At 48.0% G+C, this 20,605-nt stretch overlaps 1 protein-coding gene across 2 annotated transcripts in view; it reads left to right on the top strand.

Annotated features, from left to right (window-relative positions):
• The first annotated feature begins 5,603 nt into the window (after positions 1-5,603).
• The window catches only part of H1-8 (H1.8 linker histone), a 32,330-nt gene continuing 17,328 nt past the window's right edge, over positions 5,604-20,605 (top strand). Inside the window, exon 1 of one of the 2 annotated variants that reach the window (XM_086368623.1) lies at positions 5,604-5,788. In XM_086368623.1, the coding sequence (XP_086224749.1) occupies positions 5,668-5,788 (121 nt within the window). In that variant the 5' untranslated portion in view covers positions 5,604-5,667. The remainder of the gene's footprint in view (positions 5,789-20,605) is intronic. The other variant, XM_086368622.1, reaches the window with a different exon arrangement.

Here is a 20,605-nt window from a genome sequence, read left to right as displayed (position 1 = left end):
TTGCTGTGCGCTGGCTTTCTCTACCTGTAGTGAGCGGGGGCCACCCTTCCCTCTGATGCTAGGGCTCCTCATCATGGTGGCTTTTCTCGTTGCCGAGATCGGGCTCCAGGGCACACGAGCTTCAGTGAGTAGCTGTGGCTTATCCACTCAGCTGCCCTGGAGCCTAGGCCAGAGACGGAAACTCCGTCTCCCATACCGGCAGGGGGGACTCAACCCCTGGGCCGCCAGGGAAGTCCGTGTTATCTGGCTTCTAGGTCTCCCTTTGGCCGCACTTTCCTCTGTGCTGCCTTTCATTTCAGTCGCTCAGTCGTGTCCGACTCTTTGCGACCCCATGAACCGCAGCACGCCAGGCCTCCCTGTCCATCACCAACTCCCGGAGTCCACCCAAACTCATGTCCATCAAGTCGGTTATGCCATCCAACCATCTCATCCTCTGTCCTCCCCTTCTTCTCCCGCCTTCAATCTTTCCCAGCATCAGGGACTCTTCCAATGAGTCAGCTCTTCGCATCAGGTGGCCAAAGTATTGGAGTTTCAGCTTCAACATCAGTCCTTCCAATGAACACCCAGGACTGAGCTCCTATAGGATGGACTGCTTGGATCTTCTTGCAGTCCAAGGGACTCTCAAGAGTCTTCTCCAACACCACAGTTCAAAAGCATCAATTCTTTGGCACTCAGCTTTCTTTATAGTCCAACTCTCATACCCATACATGACTACTGGAAAAACCATAGCCTTGACTAGATGGACCTTTATTGACAAAGTAATGCCTTTATGCCAGGTTAACTGTTCCAAAGATGTAAGCATAGACATCACCAGTTAATTCCAAGCTCAGCAAACCCTGCAGAAATGGGGCTTCTCTTCATCTGTTAGTCGTTTCCAGGTAGGGCTCTTATTGGCCAGGCCTGGGTCACATGATAGCTCCTAAGCCAATCACCAGGCTGGGATGGGCATTCATCCTCTGATTGGCCTGGCCCCCGGTCACCTGATTGCATTTGCCGCGCAAGGTAGCGTTGAAAGTCAAAGTCGCCCAGTCGCATCCAAGTCTTGGTGACCCCATGGACTGACTATACAGTTCATTGACGTCTCCAGGCCAGATTACTGGAGCGGGTGGCCTTTCCCTTCTCCAGTGGATCTTCCCAACCCAGGGATCGAACCCAGGTCTCCCGCACTGCAGGAGCATTCTTTACCAGCTGAGCCACGAGGGAAGCCCGGTAGTGTTAGCCCTACGTTAACCGAATGGTCTGAGGGTGGGGATAGGAAGGAGCTGAAAGGAAACTTCAGGAGGTGGTTACCAGAAGGAGGAGAGCCACAGGCAAGGGGCCCGGAACCAACAGCGATCCAGAAGAGGTGCGCTTCGTGTCTGTGATATCCGGCTAGTTCGCCCTCCATCCACAGCAGTGACGAGAGGATTCCCACGGCCGGCGGGTGTGGATCCCACCCTCCGTTTCAGATGCCGTGTGGGACCAGGCACAGTGGTGGTAGGCACAGTGGCATTGCAGCCAGTCTGCCCTGCGGTCAGCCCTGTCCCCTCCCTCCCACAGCCCACTTACTGTGAGGATTCAGCAGCCTCACACCCAGAGGAAAAAAGAAATTTCCCCTAAAACCAGAACATTCTCTGACTTTTTCCTGGTAGAGAGTAAACCCTACTTAACTTCCTCAATTTGCAGTTGATTTGACTGCCATTGGTGGGGAATCCGCCGTATATAAAGGCAGACAACTGCTGACTGAGTCTGGGGAGAGGGTGTTACCAACCTCATCTCCAGGCTCCAGGCAGCCAGTGTCCCTGGGCCAGGACGCCCTGGGGCCTCAGAGATGGACTGGAGGGAGCAAGTCTCTGGGCTGTGCCCTGGCCAGGGACAAGGCCACAGAGCTCTCTCAGCCCCTGATTTTTGCCTCTGGAAGGAGAGTGCAAAGAGTTTAGAACTGTAATCTGCAGAACTGTAAGTTCACACATAGAAGGACCCCGGTCAGTGTCCCAAGATGGCAAAAAAAAAAAAAAAAAAAATTTTGGCAAAACTTAAATTTCGTACAGCTCTCAGTAAAAACATCTCATGAGTACCCGAAGCAGCTCGTCCTCTCTCCAGCAGCCTGATCTTCACAATTACCATTTCCCTGTGAAAAGGCAATCCTCTAGAAGAATTTTTAGATCATGCAGCACATTTTAGAACTTCTTCCGTCCAAATGCAAAACTCTATCCTGGCACAGACCTGGAGCAGGGTTTCAGATGAAGCTCGTGGGAATGTTTGTATCCCTGAGTCTTTCTCAGTTCTTGGAAACGTGATCAAAATTGCTGCCCCCGTTGGCACCAGCTTCCACACTCCTCTTTGCCTCATCTCGGCTCCTGCTCTAGATGGTTCCTGCAGATGGTTTTCAGGCCTCCCTCCACTCAGCCGAGCTCCGCTCTGGCACTGGGACTGCTACAGCAGTGGGTGCTGAGCACCTACTGTGTGCCAGGTGTGGTGCTGGGCACAAGCGACATCACCAGGAACAAGACAGACACAGCCCTGCCCACTGCCCCTGCCTCCCAGAGCTCAAGGAGACAGGGACGCAGTGTTTAACCTCGGGTGCTGGAGGCTGCTGGCAGCCCGAGGAGGGGCCCCTAACATCCTAGGGTGTCATGGAGGGCTTTTCTGAGGACGTGATGTCTACACTGAGGCCAAAAGGATGAGTGAGAAACAGTTCAGATAAGGTGGTTGTGTTGTTGTTGTTGTTTAGTCGCTAAGTCAAGTCTGACTCTTTTGTGACCCCATAAACTATAGAGCCCGTCAGGCTCCTCTGTCCATGGGATTCTCCAGGCAAGAATACTGTAGTGGGTTGCCATTTCCTTCTCCAGGGGATCTTCCCACCCAAGGGATAGAATCTGCGTCTCCCACATTGGCAGGCGGGCTCTTCACTACTGAGCCACCAGGGAAGTCCCCCGGAGAAGGCAGATATAGATAAAAGAGGGCCTTGTAGGAAGAGTGTATCAGCTGCACTCACAACAACCTCCAAATCTCATGCTTCAAACAACACACCGTGTACTGTTGCTTGTGACTCTCTGAGTCAGCCAGGTGACCCAGACCAAGCTTGGTTGACCTCTGCTGGGTTCACTTGAGCATCTGTGGTCAGTTGGAGGGCTGGCCGGTTGGCCACTGTGGGCTGGGCAACAGGGGAGACTGGGCCACGGGCCTCTCCACATCCAGCAGACTTGCTCACCTGGGACTGGGACCAGACGTCTCTTCCCTCATACTGGGTTGGTCACAGCAAGTCCCAAGGTGAGCTCAGATTCCAGGCACAGGGGAGGAGCTGCAGACTTACACTGCAAATGGGCATGGATGTGGGCAGGGGTGAAAAACTGGCATTATTTTTACATCAGTCTAACACACACACAGGAAATCAAAGTGGAAAGCCCAGCTCTCAACACCTAACTGGTTCCAAGAGCCTCAGTGTGGTTGGACTCTGGGGTTTCGAGGGGGAAGGAGGCTTCATAAGCCAGACTGGAGAGGTCAGTGGAGAGGTCCTCATGGCAGTGGGGAGCCATGCAGGGTGCTAGGCAGGCAGTGGTATCTAGTTTCACTTTAGAACACCTTGCCTGCCTCAGTCCAGACCTCTGGTAATGGAGAGTCCCCTGGAGAAATCCCAACAGTAAAACCACAGAGAGAAAGATGCAAGTCTGTCCTAGACCTGCCCCCTTAAAATCCTACACTCTCCTCAGAGGTAACCACTGCTGTTACCTTGGTATAAATCCTTTCAGAACTTCTGCTGGGACTTCACTCACACTCACACCCTCACTCTCACACACACACACAGGAAGTTCTGCCTTCTCGGAAGTGGGGAACATATTCCACAGATCTTTCTGTTTCACTCATTTTCACTGCTGTGTAAGATTCCACCATGTGAACAGATCACAGTTTATTTGTCCAGTCTGCCCTCGGTGGGCATCTAGGTTGTTTTGCATTTTTGCCAAGATTGCACTGAGCACTCTTACGTATCACAGTGTAAGAAAGAAAGAGCGCTAAGTCGTGTCTGACTCTTGTGATCCTGTGAACTGTAAACTGCCCAGCTCCTCTGTCCATGGGATTCTCCAGGCAAGCAGACTGGAGTGGGTTGCCGTTTCCTTCTCCAGGGGATCTTCCAGACCCAAGAATTGAACCCAGGCCTCCCGCATTGCAGGCAGATGCTTTACCGACTGAACTAGGGGGGAAGCACCATCAGTGTGAGTGACATGGGTAGATGTGGCCCAAATCCATCTTCGTCGTGATAGATGTTCCTCAGTTGCTTTTCTGTGTTGCTTCCCAGCGGCTATGTATTTCTTCACGTCCTGGATGCTCAGTTTCGATGGACATTAAAAAATGTGTCATTCTGGAGACTTCCCTGGTGGTCCAGTTGTTAAGACTCCGTGCTCCCAGTGCAGGGGGTGTGGGATCAATCCCTGTTTGGGAAACTAAGATCCTACTTGCCACGTGGCATGGCCAAAAAAAAAAAAAACCCGTCATCCTACTGTATGTAAAATACCACCTCATTCCTTGTTTTAATCCATCTCGTCATTTTATTTTTATTATTTGTTGTTATTATTCATTTATTTTTGGCCACACCACATGGCATATGGGATCCTAGTTCCCCGACCAGGGATTGAACCTGCAGCCCCCAAAGTGGAAGCACGAAGTCCTAATCCCTGTACTTCAGGGAAGTCTGCACCTCGTCATTTTAAATGGCTGCAGAGTATTCTACTGTAAGAGAGTAATTCTGCCAGGCCCTGAGTGATTCATCTGGAAGTTTTTTGTTTTTTGTTTTTCCTTTTCCAGATAACACAGTAATTATTTCTTTTCCAACAAATGCGCTCCTAGGAGAGGTGGAGTTGCTGCTCCAGGGAATACCTTTCCATAGTAGGCTGCACCCAAATACACCCTGGCAGAGACAGCAGGGCCTGGCTCCCGCATCCTTGCCAACACTTTGTCTTCAGTTTTTATCAGTTTGACGAGAAAAGGAGTAGCTCATCGTTGTTTCGATTTAAATTTTCCTGAGTGCCAAAGACGGCGAGGCTGTTTTCCTGTGTTTGTTTGCCTTTCTGGTGAATTCGTGTTCTTTGTCGCTTTTCCCAGTGGATGTTGTCCTTATTTATAGAGACTTTTGTTGAGTAATTTAAACATCACTCTGTCCTCCCTTAGAAACTCTTTCTTACAACACAGAAGGAGGTCACGACAGGCTGACCTGGGGGTGTCTGCTCCAGGTGAAGCCACTGGCCGGCCTCCACCTGCTGCTTCCTGAGACAGCGGAGGCCAGCTGAGGCCTGGGCACAGGGGTGGGCACCGGGGTGGGGGAGGTGAGGTGGGGTGGGGAGGGCCCTCACCTCCCGAGGGTACCTCCACTGGCCCAGGCATGCCAGTTCCCCGTCTGCACCCCCAGGCTCTGCTGCACGGAGGCGCAGAGCGGACCAAGCATCTGAGCCCCCTTCCTTTCACGGTGGGCTGAGACCCAGAGAAGTCAGGCACACGGGCAAGGTCACACAGGAGCTGAGGCATGGTCAGTGCTCCGGGCGGGGCTGCAGGGCCCCTCCCAGCCTCCTGCCCAATCAGCAGCTCCGCGCCTCCCGCCCAATCAGGGGCTAATTGGGGGGTATGTAAGGCGAGCAGGCGGGCTGGGGGCCTCACGCCAGGCGAGGGGGCTGCCCATACCTTTCTGCCTGCAAAATGGCTCCCGGGAGCATCGCTTCCAGTGACACCTCTTCCTCAACCTCCTCTTCCTCTACCTCCTCGGCCTCCTCAGCCTCCGCAGAGGGGTCGTCCAGGCCGTTAGGGTCTGAAAAGCCAGGTGAGCTCATGGAGCGGCCCCCTCTGTCCGGGAGAGAGCCTGTTCCCTGGGGGTCCTGAACGCTTCCTTCCTGCCCCCTCCTCCCTCAGGCTGGCCCAAGACACCGCACACCTCCCACCCCGCCAAGGGGCAGAAGAGCTGATGCCAGAGGTGGGGGGCTGGCAGGGAGGAGAGAGCAGGGGCCTCCCCAGCTGGAGTCCATTTGCTCTGGGCGAGGGGCTCTGCCCAGCTGGAGCTAATTGAAGGGCTCCAGCAATAGGCCGGCAAGCGCTTGAGGCGCGACTGGGCTTTGGCTGTAGGGCCGCATCCCAGCTTTCAACCAGCATACAGCGCCTCAGGATTCTCTGGGTATGGGGTCCCTTGAGGCACACAGACCCGCTTCATCCCTTCCAGGAGCTCCCAGGCTGGGAGGCAAGCCGCCTCCTGATAGATGCCACCTCCTGATAGATGCCCATTTGATAATGCTGGCACATGCTTGAGTGGCGGGGAGCCAGAGGGCTGTCGGAGCCCAGAGGAGTCGCCTGACCTGCTCTAGGTGGTCAGGGTAGGCTTCCCAGAGGAGGCAACTCCTGAAGGAGGGTGGGACAGGGGACGTGTTCAGAGTATTTGCGAAGACGTCTTTGGAGACAGAATAGGTCCAAGTGCCTGGGAAGCACAGGGCAGAGCGGCTCAGTGCTGTTTGGGCCTTAAAGGGTGAGTGACAGCGGCTTGGATGGTCACGGCCGACCAGGCCGAGAGGACAGCCTGGCTGGGGCCAGGGCCTGGAGGGGAGTGTGCTGGTGGAGGGCTGGGTTTTGGAGGTGGATGCTGTGCGTCTTCCCTCCGGCCGGGGCAGAGTTGGGAGAACAGCAGTGATGGGGGCAGGGGCTGATCGGATGAGCCTCCCAGGGTCGAGGTCAGGTGTGAAGGCAATGGCCTCTGAAGGATGCGAGATGATGCGTGTGGAGAGAAAGTCTGCGCCCTGGGGATGGTGGCTGAGAAGCTTGTGAGGAGCAGGAGTGACATCAGGGTTTCGGTTCCCGGCCAGAGTCTGAAGCCAGGCAGTGGCAAGGAAAGCATCGAATCCTGGCCACCAGACCCCCAGGGACCAGTGGCCAGTGATGAGGCCCTAGCTTGTGGCCTGTGTGGAAGTGAGTTTCCACATAGAGACGGAAAGTAGTGAAGCAAGTCCAGTGTTTATTAGGAAAAAGAGTACATGTGGATGTAGACACATGGGTGGGCTGAGAGAGGGTCGTGCCCTCGTGGTCTGAATCGCCTTTATGGGGCAATTCTCCTGGGTTTCCTTGGGCCAGGTGCCTTGCTTTGCCTGCTTGGGCGTCTGTATCTGGTACATCTCAGCCTCCTCCCACGTGTGTGTGCGCATCTCTGAGCCGAGATGGAGTCTGGCGCGGAGGCCTATGGGTAGCTGACATTACTTGCCATGGGGTGACACCCACTCTCTTTTTGACCTCCAAGGAGCCTTTCTATGCCTGTGTCGTCGGGGAGGCCTCCTTAACTTCGACAATGAGGAATATGTGATCTTTTATCTGGGCGGGATCCAGCCTCCCCCATCATGTGCTTTTATGGAGTTTCTGTCCATAGGGGAGAAATGGTTCAAGCCTGTTTCTATCTGTTCCTGCCTCGGGGGGAGGAGGTGCTCAGGACATGCCCTGGGCACCTGTTTGGGTGTCTGGGTAGGTATGAGAGATGGGCACCACTGTTGGGGAGAGAAGCAGAGAGACAGGTTTGTAAGGACCCTGAGCTCTTCTTTTGGACACCTCAGTATACAGCAGGCATCGAGTAACTGCAGAATGAGGAGCTGAACAATTTGGAGGGCAGTGGGAGGACGGAGACTCGGGGATGGCTCCCTGGGACAGGGTGTGGTTTGGGGGAGACAGGGCAGCAGTTAGAGCTCTCACCCAGGGCCAGGCCCCTCTAGAAACCCTCTAACCCTGCAGCGGGAAGGGCTCAGACCACGCTAGGGCTCCTTCTGTAGGAGGCGGGGGCTGGGAAGGCTGAGGCTCTGAGAGTGAGACTCCAAGGTCTGACTGACCTCAGGTTCTGTGGACTAGCCGTCTCTGACCCCAAAATGAATATTCTCAGACACCGGGCTCCTCCTGGCCGGGAAACAACAGAGGTTGAATTTGATTAAGTCTTTTTACAAATGTTACTGAGGTCTAGAGTTTTTAGATGGTGTTTTGTCTTTTCCCTTTAAAATGTGGTTTTTAAAAAATATATATATATATATTTTAGCTACTTGATTCCTTTTCTTCAGCCTTTAGTTTTTACAGATTGGCTGGAAGTCAGCGTTTCTAATCACCGTGTTTAAATCAGGTTTCATATTTAAACCACTTTTATGTGGTTTATGGTGACTGACAGCCTCTCTCACCAGCTCCCTCCTCACCCCTGTATCCTACTCTCGTTTGCAACTTTTTAAATATAACATCTTGCTGAGATACCTCAGTAATTCACATAGCACACAAGTCACTCATTTACAGTGTACAGTGGCTTTTAGCACGTTCACAGTTGTCTATTTGTTTCCATAGTCAATTTTCATCTCCTCTAGACGAAAACCTATACCTGTTAGCAGTCAGTCCCCTTCACCACCCACCTCCCAGCCCCTGGCAACCGCTTCTCTACTATCTAGCACTGATTCGCCCATTCCTGGCATTTCCCATGAACTAAATCATACAGTTGGGCTTCCCAGATGGTGCTACAGGTAAAGAACCCGCCTGCCAATGTAGGAGACACGGGTTCAATCCCTGGGCCGAGAAGATCCCCTGGAGGAGGGCATGGCAACCCACTCCAGTATCCTTGCCTGGAGAATCCCCATGGACAGAGGAGCCTGGCGGGCTACGGTCCATGGGGTCGCAGAGAGTCGAACATGAAGTGTGTAGCTTGTAGTGTATCCCTAGGGCTGTTGTGAGCCCCTGCGTGATTTTGGCTGTAAAAGAGGGCCTGTTATGGCTCTGGGGAGACTTGGGAAGTCCAAAGCGAGGGATTACTTCTTTTTAAAAGGAACTTACAGATGTCCATAGCCTTTTCAGGTCAGGTGGGGAAGGCTTCAATCCATCGTGTGAAAGTATCAACCAACCCCAGACCATACTTATATCTTGATCGTGGGGGCGTTTGGGTGAAATCTAACTGCCAATCGTCCCCTGGATATGTCACTCGGCACTGAATTGGCCTGAGTAGCAGAGGGGGTATTGAATGGGTCTGGGCATTGTCATGGGGCTTCCCTGGTGGCTCAGACAGTCAAGAATCTGCCTGTAATTGCAGGAAACCAGCTTGGCCCCTGGGTTGGGAAGATCCCTTTAAGATTATGATGGGCACATAAGTCACAGGCCAATGTTGCTTGCTTTACTGTTCTTTTAAGCCCCTTCCCTGAAAAAGCCTTTTGCATCACATCCCATAGTACGTCCCTCCCGTAGGGGATGGCATCATGTCAACTCTTAGTTTCCATTGTGGGGCCTCCAGGACTAGAAGCTAACCCTACTCTTCACACTAACCTGCGCTTCCTCTCTCTTAGCTCCATTTCTCAGCATTTCTTGTTCCTGTGGGGAGTACTGGGGAAGACCAGGGAGTTCAGGGGGGCCAATCACTAGGACCATAACTTAGGCTCTTGCACGCAAGCTGTGTGTTTTGCAATTCAATCAGCTTGGGCTTCCCTGGCACAGATGGTGAAGAATCCACCTGCAATGCAGGAGACCTGGGTTTGATCCCTGAGTTGGAAAGATCCCCTGGAGAAGGAAATGGCAACCCACTCCAGTATTCTTGCCTGGAGAATCCCATGGACAGAGGAGCCTGGCAGGCTACAGTCCATGGGGTTGTGAAAGAGTCAGACAGGACTGAGCAACTAACACTTCCACTTTTTTTTCCCCACTGGTTCACAGAAGATCCCTCCCTCTGATGGGCACTACTGTGGATTACTGCTCCTTGGATCACGAGCTCCATTGCTTCTAAAAGAGCCAGGATAAAATCCTTACATTTTGTGGGGGGGATTTGTCTCCCAGGGTGGGTCATATTCTGGGATTATGTTCCTGATGTACCTGCCTGATCAGTTTGGTGGTATGGATTGGTGGCCAGTAGGCCATCTGCATATTCCCTGGCCTTGCTCAGTAAACACTCCTTTTCATCCAGGGTACCACAGTGGGCCAGAATAACCGTGATGGCCTGCCAGGTGAGACAGAATGACAACCTCCGCCTGATAAATTCAAACCTGCACACCTCTCCTTACAGATTCACCATGAAAACTGCCACGGGGGTCAGGACCTGAGGACCTAGAGGTGGGAATATTCCCAGAGAGGATTTTTGGACATAGAATAAGGTGAAAGTACTTATTCCTTGAGCTGAGTTGAAAACAAGGTTTCAAAAGTAAATGCAGATTAAAGACCCAGAAACTCACAAGATCTGTGGTCAAGAGCAGGGTTCTAGGACAACTTTGTTCTCTTTGGGGAGAGAGAAGCCAGATCCAGTCTTGCATCAGCCTACTCTTAATAAAATTCATCTTCCTGATTAAATTTAACCCAAGCTCAGGAAGTCCTGAGCACAAACACACACTTTTCCCAGTGTTCCTTGTCCCAAACCTTCTGCAACTTTCTGGAGCCGTGTTGTCCTGTCCCTTATTCTTTGCATTCAGAAATCACCAGCTGTAGGACAGAAGTCACCTTTTTCCTTTTAAGAAGATATATTTCCATTCCTCATACCTTCTTGTCTGCAAACACACATCCTCTCCTTAAGCCACCATGAACTGTCTTTCACGTTAGCAGCCCCTGATTGGAACATCCCATAACCTCTAGAAACATGTGTCTTCCCAAAGCACAATTTCTGTCCTTAATGTGGTGCAAGACGTGTGTCCCGTAAACCCAAATGTGTTTAGTTTCCCTCTCCCAAGATGACAAAAGCAGGTAAACATAGACCTGTCTAGCAATGAATGTTCCAATGTTTCATGTTATTTGAACTGACCTGGATACTTAGTTTCTTTTCAAGGTGCCAAAATTTGGAGGAACTATTCTAGATGGAGGGCTCCCCTGGTGGCTCAGTGGTAAAGAATCCACCTGCCAATGCAGGAGACCCGGGTTCGATCCTTGGGTCGGGAAGATCCCCTGGAGAAGGAAATGGTAACCCACTCCAGTATTCTTGCCTGGGAAATCCCATGGACAGAGAAGCCTGGGAGGATACACTCCATGGGGTCGCAGAGAGGCGGACGTGACTGAGCGAGTAAACAGCATTCTTGACGGACATCTCCAAAACATAACGATTCCTATAGCGTTTACCAAAAAGCTCTTTTCACAGTTATATTTGCGTAAAAGTTTAATCGTATCAGGTTATTCTCTGATGATGGATTTTATAATAACAGAAACAATGTGTACTTACTGACTTTCAGTAACCTTGGGTACAGTAAAAGTGTCATATTGATAACTCTAAATACAGGTCTGTATTAAACCCACAAGCTGAAGCCAGATAAGTTCATTTCTACAGAACCGGGGATCTCATAGTTTTCCTGGTGGAATTTAAAAAGGTCTCTTTTCTTCCTCAGTTTGGGATAGATCAGGTAATTCTTGGAGCCCAGGCAGAAGAGTTACGTTGCAAAGGCAGACGAGAGAGACACAAGCCCCTCTTCTTTTTCTTTTTTGTTCTTTAAAATTCCCCCCGAATAACCCAAGGATGGCGTCTCAGGCAGTGTGGGCTGTGTTTGTATTTCGAGGCTTAAATTCTCCACCGTGTCTTGGCAGAGATTTGCAGGAGCTGCCGGACAGACGAAACTACATACAACAAAGACGTCAGTGACAAAAGCTCATAAAGACACAGATAAGACTTCAGGATGAACGGGGTGGGAGTGTAGTGCGTGAGGATCAAGGGAGAGGTAAACGTGGGAGAGACAGAAAAAACCGAGAAAGAGGAAGAGACAGAGAAATTGCCATTTCCACCCGCCCTGCAGGTGTCTGTCCAGACACCAACCTGTGCGCCTCCAGAAAGGGCCAGTGAAGGAGGGGGCACCCTGTCCACTGCTCACGGGGTGAGCAAGCCCGGAAACCAGCCTGGGGTCCGTCATCTTTGGGACTCTCACGCGTGTGTACACAAGTGTGTGGAAATCTGCTGCTTGGGCCCGTTCCCAAGGGGACTTCTCTTGGCGGCAGGGAAACAAAGGTGTGGATATTGGGGTGATTGGACTTCGAGCCCCGGGCTGACATTTGCATGCCTATCACTCATGAGATAAACCTCCCATCGGGAGAGCCTCTGCACTTCTGCTTGTCACCCGTCAGGTGAGCCCTTGGCCAGAGGGGGCAGGTCTCACAAGCTGGGAGAAGCGATGTTGTAGCTGCCTGATGTCCACTCTCTCGGAAGGATAAGACGAGGAGAGGACACAGGGGAGAGGAAAGCATTGCCCAGATGAGGATCCTGAGACCCCCGGGGCCAGGAAGGCAGACTTACCACCTGCGGTGACGCTGAAACGAGATTCAGGTGCGCGCGGGTCACAGGGAGGCTTCATTCCGTGGTCTTGGACGTGCCAAGATCCTCTCCTGGGAAGTGGGCAACTGTCCATAACTATCCCAGATAGTATGCTACCGACCATGGTTCTTGTCCTCCTAAAACAAGAGAAATCGGTCAGAAATTCAGGCAATGATTTATTGCAGTTCCTGCTACAGAAGGAGGAATGGAAACAAGTAACAGGTTCCCTCATTCGCTCGCTGAGGTGGGGGCGAATTGGTTCCTCATATGGGGCGAGGGTAGGGGTGTGTTCAGGGGTCAGGCCAAAGAACCACCTAGGTGGTCTGTCCATCCCTTTAGAGGTGTGGAGTGCGGGGGGCATGCGCAGCACCCTGCTTTTGCTCACAGCTCATCAGAAGTAGCGGTCGAGTTTTGGGGTTTTTTTTGTATCTTCTTGTCCATAATTTGCCTCCACTGCTTCTGTGGTGGCACAGACAGTAAAGAATTAGCCTTCAGTGCAGGAGGCCCGGGTTCAGTCCCTGGGTCGGGAAGATCCCCTGGAGGAGGAAATGGTAACCCACTCCAGTATTCTTGTCTGGGAAATCCCGCAGACAGAGGAGCCTGGCGGGCCATAGTCCACGGGTTGCAGAGAGGCGGGCACGACTGAGCGACTGTCACGCTCACCGTGCGTGTGGTTGTTTGCAATCCCTTGTAGTCTCTCTGTCCTGTTGCTGGAGAAGATGTTTGTCCAGGTGCCAGCCCTGCAACAAGCAGTCCCAGGTCGCAGCCGGTCTCAGAGCTGTCACCCCAGGCCAGGCCCCTCCAGAAAGCCTCTCCCTCTGCAGCTGGTAGGGCTCGGACCTCCTTAGGGCCCCCTCCCTGCGGTTGGAGATGGGGGATGGGACGCAGCTGAGGCCCTGAGATCCTGGCTGACCTGAGACTCCACTGACTTGCAGGCTCTGGTCCCAAAATGAATATTCTCAGACACTGGGTTCTTCCTAGCCAAGAGGCAATAGAGGGTCAATTTGATAAGGTCTCTACAATTTTTGCTGACATCTCGGGTTTTCGGGTGGAGTTTTTTCCGACTTTATTTTGTAAAAATTCATATTTCAGTATAGTTGATTTGCAGTGTATTAATTTCAGGTGTACAGTATACATACATCTATTCTTTAGATTCTTTTCCCGTGTAGGTGACTTCAGAGGACTGAGTAGAATTCCCTGTGCTTTGCCGCAGGTCCTGATTAGTCATCTGCTTTATATATAATAGTGTGGATATGTCAGTCCCAGTCTCCCGGTTGATCCCTTTCCCCTTTCTCCCCTGGTAACCAGAGGTTTGCTTTCCACATCTGTGACTCTATTTCTGTTTTATGAGTAAGTTCATTTCTACCATTTTGTATATTCCACATAAAACCAGTATCATGCGCTTTTTGTCTTTCTCTGACTGACTTCACTCGGTAAGATAAAGCTCTAAATCCATCCCTGTTGCTGCACACGTCATTATTTTGTTCTTTTTTAGGGCTAATAGTCCATTGTATATATGTACCACATCTTTACCCACTTCTCTGTTGATGAATATTTTGATTGCTTTCATGTCTTGGCTATTGTAAATAGTACTGCAGTGAATAATGGGGTGCATGTATCTTTTTGAATTATGATTTTCTCTGAGTACATGCCCGGGAGTGGGATCGCTGTATCATCCAGTAATTCTATATTTAGTTTTTTAAGGAACCTTCATACTGTTCTCTCCCACAGTGACTGAACCAATCTACATTCCCACCGGCAGTGTAGGAGGGTCTCCTTTACTCCACACCCTTGCCAGCATTTATTTTTTGTAGACTTTTTGATGATGGCCATCCTGACTGGTGTGCGGTGATTGTTCTGACTTGCCTTTCTCTAATAATTAGTGATGTTCAGCATTTTTTCATGTGCTTTTTGGTCGTCTGTATGTCTTCTTTGGAGAAATGTCTATGTAGATCATCTGCCCATTTTTTGATTGAGTTTTTAATATTGAGCTGGATGAGCTGTTTGTATATTTTGGAGATTAATCCCCTGTCAGTTGCTTTGTTTGTAAATATTTTCTCACAGTTTGTGGCTTGCGTTTTCGTATAGTGGGGTTTGTTTTTTTTTTTTTTTTTGCTATGCAAAACTTTGAAGTTTAATTAGATCCCATTAGTTATTTTTTTAAACTTTTTGTTGAAGTGCAGTTGATTTACATTGCTCTGTTAGTTTCCAGCGTACAGCAAAGTGAGTTATACATGAGCATACGTCATCGTTGTCGAGCCGCTAAGTCGTGTCTGACTCTCTGTGACTCCATGGATTGTAGCCCACCAGGCTGCTCTGCCCTTGAAATTTCCCAGGCAAGAATACTGGAGTGGCTATCCATTTCCTTCTCCAGGGGAATCTCCCCAAACTAGGGATTGAAGCTGCGTCTCCTACTTGGCGGGTGAATCCTTCACCAGTGAGGCGCCTGGGAAGCCCCCATACACGCGTGTCCGCTCGTTTTTCGGTTCTTTTACCATACAGGCCAGTACTGAGCACAGAGTGGAGTCCCTGTGCTGTATAGCAGGTTAGTATTAGTTATCTGTCACATAAATAGGAGTGTGTAACTCTCAGTCTCGGTCTTCCAATTTATGCCCCGCCAGCTTATCCTGTGGTAACTGTTGTTTGTCTTCCACATCTGTGCCTCTGCTTCTGTTTTGTAAATAAGGTCATTTGTACTCTTTTTTTAGGCTCCACACACAAGCAATATCATATACGTGTCTTTTCGTGTCTGACGTACTTCATTCAGTGACAACCCCTGTGTCGATCCGTGTTGCTTCAAATGGCCTTGCTTTCTTCCTTTTATATGACTGAGTAATATTCCATTGTATAGATGTTCCACATCTTTTTTATCCATCCCTCTGTTGATGGGCATTTGGGTTGCTTGCATGTCCTGGCTACTGTAAATCATGGTGCAGTGAAATGTTGGATTATGGTAGCTTTGTAGTAGTCTGAAGTCTGGGAGCTTAATTTCTCCAGCTCTGTTTTTCTTTCTAGAGATTGCTTTGGCTGTTTGGGGTCTTTTGTGTTTTCATACAAGTTGGAAAATTTTTTGTTCTAATTCTGTGAAAAGTGCCATTGATAATTTGTTAGGCATTGCATTGAACCCGTAGATTGCTTTGGATGGTATAGTCATTTTCACAAAGTTGATTCTTTCAACCTAGGAACACGGTATATCTCTCCATTTGTTTGTGTCACCTTTGATTTCTTTCACCAGTATTTTATAGTTTTCTGAGTAGAGTTCTTTTACATCTTTAGGTAGGTTTATACATAGGTATTTTATTCTCTGTTGCAGTGGTAAATAGGATGGTCTCCTTAGTTTCTCTTTCTGATCTTTCATTGTTAGTATATAGGAATTCAAGATATATATATGTTTTTTTGACTGTGCTGGAACTTTGTTGCTGCGCGCAGACTTTCTGAGTTGTGGTGAGCGGGGGCACACTCTCCAGCTGTGGCGTGTGGGCTTCTCATTCCGGTGTCTTCTCTTGGGGGGGCACTCGGGCTTCAGTAGTTGTGGCATGCGGGCTTAGTTGCTCCACGGCATATGGAATCTTCCCAGACCAGGGAACAAGCCTGTGTCCCCCGCATGGGCAGGTGGATTCTCAACCACTGGGCCACCAGGGAAGTCCTGCAGGAGATTTCTGTGGATTCATTTTGTATTCTGCAACGGTGCTGATTTCATTGATGAGCTCTCTTGATGGCATCTTTAGAATTCTCCATGTAATAATATCATGTCTGCAAACACTGACAGCATTACTTTTCCAATTTGGATTCCTTTTCTCTCTTTTTCTTCTGATTGCCTTGGCTAGGACTTTCAAAGCACTGTTGCATAATAGTAGTGAGAGTGAACTTTCCTTGTCTTGTTCCTGATTTTAGAGGAAATGCTTTCAGTTTTTCACCATTGAGAATGAGGGTTGCTATGGGTTTGTCATATGTGGCCTTTATTATGTTGAGATAAGCTCCCTCTATGCCCATTTTCTAAAGAGTTTTTATCATAAATGGGTATTTTGAATTTTGCCAAGCATTTTTTGCATCTATTGAGATCATATGGTTTTTATTCTTCAGTTTGTTAATGTGATATATCACACTGGTTGATGTGTGGAATACTGACGAATTCTTGCATCGTTGGGATAAATCCCTCTTGATCCTGGCGTATGATCCTTTAATGTGTTGTTGGATTCAGTTTGCTAGTGTGTGTTGAGGATTTTTGTATCTATGTTCATCAGAGATACTGACCTGTAATTTTCTTTTTTTGTGGTATTTGCCTGGTTTTGGAATCAGGGTGATGGTGGCCTCATAGAATGAGTTAGTGGGTGCTTCTTCCTCTGCAATTTTTTGGAAAGAGTTCCAGAAGGATAGGTGTTAACTCTTCTCTAAGTGTGTGATAGAGTTTGCCTATGAAGCCGTCTGGTCCTTGACTTTTGATTATTGGAAGATTTTTAATTACAGTTTTATTTTCAGTACGCATGATTGGTCTGTTTATATCTTCTGTTTCTTCCTGGTTCAGTCTTGGAAGGTTGTACCTTTCTAAGGATTTGTGCATTTCTTCCAGGTTGTCCAATGTGTTGGCATATAGTTACTTGTGAAAGTGAAAGTCGCTCAGTCGTGTCCAGCTCTTTGCAACCCCATGGACTATACAGTCCATGAAATTCTCCAGTTCAGAATATGGGAGTGAGTAGCTGTCCCTTCTCCAGTGGATCTTCCCAACCCAGGGATCGAACCTAGGTCTCCTGCATTGCAGGTGGATTCTTTACCAGCAGAGCCACCGGGGAAGCCCATAGTTACTTATAGTAATCTTTTTTGAGCGTTTGTATTTCTGTGGTGTTTTCATTTCTAATGTTGTTCATTTGAATGCTTTTCCTTTTTATCCTGATGAATCTAGCTAAAGGTTTACCAATTTATCTTTTCAAAGAACCAGCTTTTAGTTTTGTTGATTTTTAATATTGGTTTTCTTTGTTTGTTTCATTTATTGCCACTCTGATTTTTATGATGTCTCTCCTACTCACTTTGGGTTTTTATTTGTTCTTTCTCTAGTTGCTTTAGGTGTAAGGATAGGTTCTTTGAGATGTCTCTTGTTTCCTGAGATAAGATTCTAATGCTATAAATCCTCTCAGAGCTGCTTTTGCATTGGGATACTTGTGTTTTCATCGTGATTTGTCTCGGTATTTTATGATTTCCTCCTTTGATTTCTTCAGTGATTGATTGGTTGTTTGGTAACATGTTGTCTCACCTTTCTGCGTTTGTGTTTGTTTTTTTCCCTGTAATATATTTCTAATCTCATAAGGTTGCGGTCAGAAAAGATACTTGATATGATTTCAATGTTTAAAAATGCACCGAGGCTTGATTTGTGACCCAAGATGTGATCTGTCCTGGGAAGTGTTCCCTGTGGACGTGAGGGGCAGGTGTACTCTGCTGCTTTGGGATGGAATGCCCGAAAAATACGAATTGAATCTGCCTGGTTTGTTGTGCCATTTAAGGCTTATGTTTGCTTGTTTTCTGCCCAAATGTCCTCTCCGTTGGTGGCATGGGGTGTTAAAGGCCCCCACTGTTACTGCGTTATTGTTGACTTCCCCTTCTACGGACGTTACCATTTGCCTTATGTATTGAGGTACTTCTGTGTTGGGTGCATACATATTTACAATTGTTCTATCTTCTTCTTGGATGAATCCCTTGATCATTATGTAGTGTCCTTCCTTGTCTCTTGTAGCAATCTTTAAGATCTGTTTTCTCTTATATGAGTATTGCTACCCCAGCTTTCTTTCTTTCTTTTTAAATTGGGGTATAGTTGTTTAGCAGTGTCGTTAGGTTCTGCTGTACAACGAAACGATCAGGTGTGTGCACGCACATGGCCTCCCTCTGCCCCTCACCCGTCTGGGTGACTGCAGAGCACTGAGCCGAGCAGCCTGTGCTGCGCAGCAGGGTCCTCCTAGGCGTCTGTTTCACACAGCCTCCCCATTCACCCCGCTCCCCTCCCCACCCCCACGAACACGTGCCCATTCTCTGCATCTGTGTCTGCTGCTGCCCATCAAACAGGTTCATCTAGACCACTTTTCTAGATTCCACGTAGATGCATTAATATACAATGTTTGTTTTTCTCTAACTTACTTCACTCTGATGGTCTCTGGTTCCATCCAGCAATAACCCAATTTCATTCCTTTTTATGGCTTAGTAATATTCCAGTGTGTGTGTGTACACACACACGCGCACGCACACCCATATCTTCATCCATTCATCTGACGACGGATGTCTAGGTTCTTTTCATGTCCTGGCTATTGTAAATAATGCTGCAGTGAACGCTGGGGTGCATGTGTCTTTGTGAATTATGTTTTTTCACCGTATATGCCAAGTAGTGAGATTGCTGGGCCACATAGTAGTTCCATCTTCAGCTTTTAAGGAGCCCCCTTACTGTTCTTCTTAGTGGCTGTATCAATTTACGTTCCCACCAACAGTGCGAGAGGCTTCCCTTTTCTCCACACCCCCAGCAGCGTTCATCATTGTTCATAGATTTTGTGATCATGGCCGTTCTGGCTGGTGGGAGGTGATATCTCATTGTAGTTTTGGTCTGCATTTCTCTAATGATTAATGATGTTGAGCATCTTTTTATGCATGTGTTGGCTATCTTGTGTCTTCATTGGAAAAATGTCTGTTTAGGTCTTCCATCCATTTTTTGATGGACTTGTTTGATTTTTTGATACTGAGCTGCATGAACTGTTGGTGTGTTTTGGAGACTAATCCTCGGTCACTTGGTTTGTTTGTAAATATTTTCTCTCATTCTGAGGGTTGTCTTTTCAAGTTGTTTATGGTTTCCTTTGCTGTGCTAAAGTTTTTCAGTATAATTAAGTCCCATTTGTTGATTTATATTTTCTAGGATGTGGGTCAAAAAAGATCTTGCTGTGATTTATGTCAGAGAGTGTTTTGCCTGTTTTCCTCTAAGAGTTTTATAGTTTCTGGCCTTAACATTTAGGACTTTAATCCATTTTGAGTTTATTTTTGTGTGTGGCATTAGGAAGTGTTCTAATTTCATTCTTTTTCATGTAGCTGTCCAGTTTTCCCAGCACCACTTATTGAAGAGACTACCTTTTCTCCACTGTATAGTCTTGCTGCTTTTGTCATAGATTAGGTGACCATAGGTGGGGGGGGTTATTTCTGGGTTTTCTATTTTGTTCAATTGATCTATATTTCTGTTTTTGTGCCATACCATACTGTCTTGATTACTGTAGCCTGTAGTATAGTCTAAAGTTAGGGAGCTTGATTCCTCCAGCTCCATTTTTTTTTAATACAAATTATATACATTTTTTGTCCTAATTCTGGTAGCCAAAGTCTTGGAGCTTCAGCTTCAGCATCAGTCCTTCCAAGGAATGTTCAGGGTTGATTTCCTCTAGGAATGACTGATTTGATCTTGCAGTCCAAGGGACTCTCAAGAGTCTTCTCCAATATCACAATTTGAAAGCATCCATTCTTTGATGCTCAGCCTTCTTTATGGTCCAGCTCTCACATCTGTCCATACATGACTACTGGAAAAATCATAGCTTTGACTATATGGACCTTTTTCAGCAAAATGATGTCTCTGCTTTTTAATAACACTGTCTAAATTTGTCATAGTTTTCCTTCCAAGGAGCATTATGTATAGTATCATGTCATCTGCAAACAGTACAGTTTTACTTTTCCAAGTAGGATTCCTTTTATCTCTTTTTCTTCTCTGATTGCTGTAGCTAGAACTTCAAAACTATGTTGAATAATAGTGACAAGAGTGAGCTTCCTTGTCCTGTTCCTGATTTTAGAGGAAATGCTTTCGGGTTTTCACCGTTGAGAATGACATTGTCTGTGGGTTTGTCATATGTGGCCTTTATTAGGTTGAGGTAGGTTTCCTCTATGCCTCCTTTCTAAAGTTTTCATCCTAAATGAGTGTTTTGAATTTTGTCAAGAGTTTTTTGCATCTATTGAGATGATTATATGGTTTTTATTCTTCAATTTGTTAATGTGGTATGTCACACTGGTTGACTTGTGGATATTGATGAATCCTTGTAACACTGGGATAAAGCCCACTTGATCATGGTGTATGATCATTTAATGTGTTGTTGGATTCAGTTTGCTAGTATTTGTTGAGGATTTTCGTGTCTGTGTTCATCAGCGATATTGGCTTGCAATTTTCTTTTTTTGTGATATCTTTGTCAGGGTTTGGAATCAAGATGATGGTAGCCTCAGAGAATGAATTTGGGAATGTTCTTCCTCCCAAGTTTTTTGGAAGCGTTTCAGAAGAATAGGTGTTAACTTTTCTCTACATGTTTGATCGATGGGCTTCCCTGTTAGCTCAGCTGCTAAAGAATCTGCCTGCAATGCAGGATACCCCAGTTTGATTCCTGGGCC

The sequence above is a fragment of the Bos grunniens genome, chromosome 22, assembly GCF_055505025.1.
Source record: "Bos grunniens cultivar Pamir isolate PY7600 chromosome 22, Bosgru_T2T1.0, whole genome shotgun sequence".
In the NCBI taxonomy this organism is placed as follows: Eukaryota; Metazoa; Chordata; class Mammalia; order Artiodactyla; family Bovidae; genus Bos; species Bos grunniens.
This window is presented reverse-complemented; position numbering and strand designations above follow the sequence as displayed.